General features: G+C 42.9%; 1 protein-coding gene across 1 annotated transcript; it reads left to right on the forward strand.

The window, feature by feature from the left end:
* Nucleotides 1-4782: 4782 nt before the first annotated feature.
* Nucleotides 4783-5294, forward strand: LOC143553494 (uncharacterized). Its single transcript, XM_077043485.1, has 2 exons — nucleotides 4783-4959; nucleotides 5040-5294. The coding sequence occupies exons 1-2, from the start codon at nucleotides 4783-4785 to the stop codon at nucleotides 5292-5294; spliced, it is 432 nt and encodes a 143-aa protein (XP_076899600.1).
* Nucleotides 5295-7055: the final 1761 nt, after the last annotated feature.

The raw sequence follows: 7055 nt of genomic DNA on the forward strand, positions 1-7055 counted from the left end.
TTAAAGTAAAATAAATGACTTTAATGCAGACTTAATAAAGGTAACAAATTCGGATCAAGAATCGACAATTCATGTATCACCATGACTTTCCGAATTCCCAATTTAAAATATACGAGCAAACGAGTATTGGAGATTGACGATTCATGTATCACCATGACTTTTCAATCTTCAATATAAAATATACAAGAAAATGAGTATTGGAGGTTGACAATTCATGTATCACCATGACTTTTCAAGTCTCCAACCTCAGAACATAATCGTAAATGAAAATTGAAAATCAACTATTCATGTATCACCATGACTTTTCGGATTTTCAAATCCAACAAACGAATATGTAAGTAAAATCAATAAAAATCGAAATTCAACAAAAATCGAAATATCGCGAAATAAAACATAAAATCATATACTGCGCAAGCGCGAGCATATTCATAAATAACGAGTAATTAACAATAAGCGCGCAAACATGAGATTTCTCTCATGTGCGAGAAGGGACTCTTAGGTATTCTAGGCCGTTACGTCTAACCACCTATCCTAAAGTCAACGAGCTCTGATACCAATCTGTAACACCCCGACCAAAGGCGGATTATACATCGGGGCGCCACATATTGTTTCATTACTCGTGACACTATTGGGTGTCAATATTTAATAAATACATTCATTCGCGCACGCGCAAAGTAGACATAAGATAACATAAATCAACATAAATCAATATATTATAAATCAAAATATTCGAACAGCAATAACTTGTCTTGATACATTTTAATCTAGGTCAAAAATAAAGAAAACTTCCTACGTGTCCACGAGCTCCAAAACAGCTACTGCAAACCTGAACATGTGTTAAAATAAACGTCAAACACTTGCGTGTTGGTGAGAAATCAAGTTTAATACAATACATAGATAACAATAAATCTGCGCGCAACATGTGTATGTCTGGGTTTCAACAAGGGTGTAATCAGATCGGGACCAACTCTAAGAGACAAGACTGCTAGTGCTCACAATTGAGCTCACAAACAAGACTAACTGTGCAAGTGTAACAAAAGAGAAAATCATAAACGATAGTTCTCCCGTGTTCATCTAATGGTACCATGAAAACTGCGGAATAGACCGACAAGACGGTTAATGATCCACACATACAAATAAACAGCCAAGTCTACGTCCTCAACACATGGGATACTGCGCGACTAAAGTTCATAAACAAGTTTAAGACTCTAAGTTTGTATGAACACATGAACATCCCAAAACATTAAAAGCAAAAGGGATTAGGTACGAGATTACTCACTTGATAAACGATGCGGTGTAAGATAAAGCAAGAACCAACTTTAAACAAGCACAAGTTAACCTATAAATAAGATTATTGTTTTAATGATTGGTTTTAAGTCTTGATTATAAGTTAGCATAATTAATAAGTAAGTTATATAATATATTACCGGAAAACAGGGCAGAACAGGGAGGAAGACGGAGGCAAGAGAGGAGGGAGGCGGCAGAGAGCAAGGAAAACAGGAGAGAGTAAGTGTAGTGTGTGAAGTGTTAAGAAAATAGTACTATATATAGGCAAACCCTAGGGGACACAAACCCTAGAAAAGATCTCCAAAAGTAAAAGAAAAGATATCAACAGTAAAAAGTTCTGAAAAGTAAAGATATCAAAAGATATGGCAGCAGGGAAAAAGAGAAAAAGGCTGACAGGGAACAGTAAAAAGGCATGGGCGGGTCAGATAAAGGTACTGGTCAAGCATGGAAAAAGCAGATCTTCAAAAGATAATGTCAGTCACTTTATCTGCCAACCAATGGGGTTGGTGCGCATGCTGCGCCGAAAGTAACCTTTCAGACATAAAGCAGATTAGGTCAACGGCTCAAAAGATAAGATATCACAAAAGCAAACGGCTGGATTAAACAGAAGAAAACTCAAAGGGTTTATCGCGAGAAAGCTGACACAAAAGGTCAAGAGAGCGCGAGCGCGAAGGCAGACAGAACCAACCTTAACGCGTCGCGGAAAGAACTACATTTCTAAGCGCGCCGCGGGAAGAATCACATTTCTTAGCGCGCCGCGGGAGGAACTAAAATTCCTAGCGCGCCGCGGGAAGAACTATAATTCTTCGCGCGTCGAGGGATGAACTACGATTCTTAGCGTGCTGCGAGAAGAACTAAAATTCTTAGCGCGTCGCGGGAAGAACTACCGTTCTTCGCGCGCTGCGAGAAGAGTTCGTCTCGCGTATCGCTGAAACAGGTGGTCTTCACGCAAGATTCCTTGTAAGGGAGTCTGGCGCGTGGAGCTGCGCAGACAACCTTAGGCGGAAAGGAACAAAGGACAAGCAACGAGTTAGAAGAAAAAGAGGGAAACAAGGCGTAAGGGCGGGACGGCGACAAGAGGGAAAAGAAGGCGGAAAGAGAGAAGGAGAGGGACGGGACGGCGGAAAGAAAGAGAGAGAAAGAGGCGGGAAGGAAAATATATATATATTATTATTAAAAGTAAAATATAAGTATAAATAAATAAATAAATATTAAATCATAAAAGAAAGAGATCGGGTCAGAGAAACGGGTACCTGGGTCGGGTCGGATCAGGGCAGATGTCACAATTAACACGTTTGTTTACAGCATTCGTTGACACGTTTGCATAATACACAATGAAAGCACAAACTCAAACAATAGCAATTGTCTTTGTTATTTTTCTCTTCTTCTTGTTTGACTGGTCGTTGAAGAGAATTGCTATTGTATGGATTGTTGTTTGAGTTTATGCTTTCATTGTGTATTATGCAAACGTGTTAATATTAGCGCCAACACGGAGCCTAAATCAACGTCAGCATACGTGTCAACCGGTTCAGGTAAGTCCCGGCTAATATCTCAGTCTGGTGCTCATTGAGCTGGAGCAATGACCTAATTTCCACCTATCTGTCCAAAGTATGGGCTCACGTTCTCGCTGCCGTTAACGGATACCGCGGATCCGAGATATTCAAACTCATCAAACTAGCGTCTCAATCTGGTGCTGGTTATGTAGGCGCAATGAATTCTTATAACACACATCTACTATATATGTATACGTATATATATACGCCGATAATTCTTTAATATACGCAAGATGACTAACTTAGAATACCCACAACTAAAAATAAAACTAATAACAAGCCTAAGCTTAAGCTTAGTGACGACTGATATGTGTTCGAGTGAACACAACTACGGTTGCCGGTGGTGGCCGAAGGTCAAGACCGTTGGAGTTTGAAGATATCGAAGAGGCGGATTTGAGATGCTGATAACGAGAGCATCCAAGAAAGGGTTCGTTTGACATTGTTAGTTTTTCCCAAGGTAATCACCGTAACTGATTCAAGATGTCCATAACGATAGCAGCCAATAAATTGAAGGGTCGTTTTGCAATGTCAATTTTCCCATATAAGGCCTGCTACCGAACACGCTTTGCCTAATTGTGAATAATAATATATTATTCATAATTAAAATAATATTAATAATAATTATTATAAATAACAAAAGAAAAAGAAAAGAAAAGTAAAAAGAAAAAGAAAACAAAAAACATAACAAGACAAGCTGGTGGGTTTTTCTAGAAAAGCTCCCTTATACGCCGCATCTAGACCTATACACGGCGTATTAGTTTGATTACTACCTGCCCTGCAAAAGCCGGGCTAGGTTGTCAACTCGTACCTTATACGCCGCGTATAGATCTATACGCGGCGTATTGCTTTTGCTGAATTATTGGAGCCCGGCTCCCCTCTCTTCCCCTCCTTTCCTTTCTCTATTATAATTGCATGCGTTATCTCTTGACGTTCAACCAAAAAACAACACAACATTTGCACTATATATACCTAGAATGTCTTGGTTTAACCATTTATTTCCGGAGGAGGAGCTGGGTTACGCCGCTAACGATCAGCCTGGCACGTCGTGGTTTCCCGACTTGAACCAGGTTTCGTTATATATTTATTTAGTATGAATTTGGTAGTTTTTTTTTACTAACACATGCTACATTACGTTTTGTCAGGAGTATGTCGGGTATGATACCCAGCCCCAACAACCTTATTGTCAGCCCGAACATTTTGATGGTAACACTGGCTCGCCGGGCTTTCCAAACTTGAACCAGGTTTCGTTATAGCTGTTATTATTATTTATTATTATCACTAGCACGGTTGTTTGAATTTCTAATTTATGTATTGTAGGAGTACTTCGTGTCGGATTACGGTATTCAGCCGGCGTACCCGTCACCTGTTGCCTGGTCGGATTATGGAGGTCAGGCTTCGTCATCGTACCAGCCACCGGTAGCAAATGATCCTTTTTATGGAACCGAGTCTTCATCGCACCACGGCGAAACGTTCTTGCCGGGCCAAACCCAAATAACGAAGACGAGTACGATGACGACTACATACGCGAAATGAAGGTTTCGTATAAAATATATGCTGTAAAACACCGTGTGTTTTGTTTAGGTTAATATTATTTATTTGTATGTTATTTAATAAACGGCCTAATAAATAGCGTAAAACTGTTTCAGATTTTTGAGAGCCGCGAGGAGCTGGAGAAATGGGTAAAAATTAGAGGACGGGAGCATGGGTTTGTTGTTGTGGTCAAGCGGTCAAGGAAAAACGTTGTGGACCTTGCGTGCAATCGTGGGGACGAACCCAAAATAAAGGCGACGATAAGACGTACCGGCAATATAAAAAATGTTGTCCGTTTAAGATCCTGGGCAGGTACGACTTGAGGGGTGCCTGTTGGAGGTTTCAAGTGGTAAACGAGACTCACAGCCACGATCCCGTTGAATTCGAGGAGGGGTGTGCGTCTTTTTGAAAAATGAACAGCGAACAGCTGGATATGGTTGAGAGTTTACACAGGACCGGCGTTAAGCCGCAACAAATCGAAGCAGCCATCCGCGAAAAGTTTCCCGGTGTGCAACCTGTAATAAAAGATATATACAACCACACCGCCAAGATTAGGGGGGATGGGCTACTAGGCGACACCCTTACGAAGGTAGTTCAAAACATTTGTAGTTTTAATGTGTACTTGCCGTGCTTGGAATATTTACTAAAGTTTTATTTCATCCAATGCAGGCGCTGGAAAACTTTCTCGCAGGCAACGGTTTCACGTTCTATACCCGGGAGAGTGATAACGACGACAGGACGGCGGAAATTTTCTTCTGTCATAATAAGTCACATAAGATGTGGCGTGCGTTCCCCGAGGTGTTGATGATTGACACGACGTACAACACCAGCATGTACGATTGGTCATTGGTTCGGTTTATCGGTGTGATGTCGACATCAAAGTCGTTTTGTATCGCCACCGCATTTGTTATCAGGGAATGGTAGAGGAACTTCACCTGGGCTCTGGAGAAACTTAAACAAATGCTCGATGACTGCATGAAGCCACGCGTGATCCTGACTGACGCGGACCAGGCCCTCATGAACGCCTGCGACGCGGCCTTCCCTAATGCCACCAAAAATTATGCAGGTGGCATATATCCAAGAATATAAGTAGAAAATGTAAGGGCCTATATAGGACGGATATGGGGACGGACTTTGCGTACTGGTGGAAGGTCCTGTATCAGTCCCCGACGATACAGGAGTATGACAACCGTCGCATCAACATGGAGCGTCATTTGATACAGGACGATAGAGCAGGTGAGTCCTTCGAACCGGATGACAGTTTTTAATAGCCTAAACATACGTCTTAATAATGTTTCCCTTTATCTTTCAGAGGTCTGGCAATACATTCGCACCAGCTGGCTGGATCCACACAGACACAAGTTTGTAACATGCTGTATCGACGAACGCCGAAACTACGGCGAAACTACGACGAACCGAGTTAAGAGCCATCACGCAAATCTGAAAAAGGTACCTCAGTGGAAGCAACAAATCGCTCGACACAATTGCTAGGCACATCCTTAAAATGGTCGACTCGCAGATGAAAGAGATCGGTAAATCTTTTCATGACTCCCGTTCCAAGGTCATGGAAGGACATCGATAGCACGTCTGGTTGAAGAAGTTAATTAACAGGGTGTCGACTCACGCTCTGGGTCTACTTGTGAACTAGTATGAGTTGATACACAAGTTGCGTGACGGCGGGGCTTCATGCGACCACCATTTGTATTCGTCTTCGGGGCTGCCATGTGCTTTTCAGATTGAGGGATACATAGTTAACGACACGTGTATCCCAATAAAAGATGTTGACCTATTCTGGAGGAGGCTTAATTTTGATCCAGCCTATCCGCCTGGCGAAGAGCCAGACTACGAAGCAGGTATGCGTGAAATCAACGATACACTGTCATCCATAGATGACCCTAACCAGAAGAAAAGTTTTTTCACGAAGCTCATATCTGCTATTCCAGGGAGATCTAAAAAGAAGTCACCCGAAAAAAGAGAGGATCCTCGGGGGCGTCCCAAAAAACCAGATCCCCCAAGACACAGCTCCTACACCCCCGCTCCAGATCTCCCCAGACACAGCTCCTACACTCCATTCTCGCCACAGGTGCCCAGAAACGAAACCCCCACCCCATCCTCGCTGCCTCGTTCGTTGTCCCAGTCAGCGTCGCAGTTTAATATTCGTCGGGGACGACCTAAGACATCGAAACCTACGGGAGCTCACCTAGGGTTTCCTTTAATGGTTTCGCCAGCCTAAGTACCGGCGATATAAATGTTTAGGAGCGGCATTCCTGGCTGGGCCTAGCTGTTCGTAGCAGACATCAAAAACGTACGCCCTTACGGTAACTGTAGTTTCCAATCAATCGCCGTGGGTTTGGGGATACATGAGAAACACAGGCTGGATATTAGGCGGGCAATGCAGAACTAGCTGGAAAGGAACGAAGGGTGGTGGAGGGAAATGTTCAGCAAAGAGGATGAAAGATTGTACGACTGGGTTCATTCCAGCATTCCGTACTCCAACACGGGTCAAATCGGCGCCGCCAAGTCGTTGGTTCGGCGTACCCGGTCACGGGCACGTGGCTGCTCAGACATACGGGTGTGTGTTAGTTAACCTAGCTAGCAATCAGACCAAATCTTACTTCCAATTGAGAATCGGTCATGACTTGATTCCGGATCCAGTGGTTATAGGTATCGCTAACTGGGGAGGTG

The sequence above is a fragment of the Bidens hawaiensis genome, unplaced genomic scaffold (genome assembly GCF_021521415.1).
Source record: "Bidens hawaiensis isolate Kalapana, Puna unplaced genomic scaffold, B.hawaiensis_p1.1 tig00017249_1, whole genome shotgun sequence".
NCBI classification, from domain to species: Eukaryota; Viridiplantae; Streptophyta; class Magnoliopsida; order Asterales; family Asteraceae; genus Bidens; species Bidens hawaiensis.

Coding starts and splice junctions, on each gene's coding strand:
- LOC143553494 (XM_077043485.1), top strand. CDS start 4,783: ATGAACAGCGAACAGCTGGATATGGTTGAGAGTTTACACAGGACCGGC. Junction 4,960..5,039: donor TAGGCGACACCCTTACGAAG/GTAGTTCAAAAC, acceptor CATCCAATGCAG/GCGCTGGAAAACTTTCTCGC.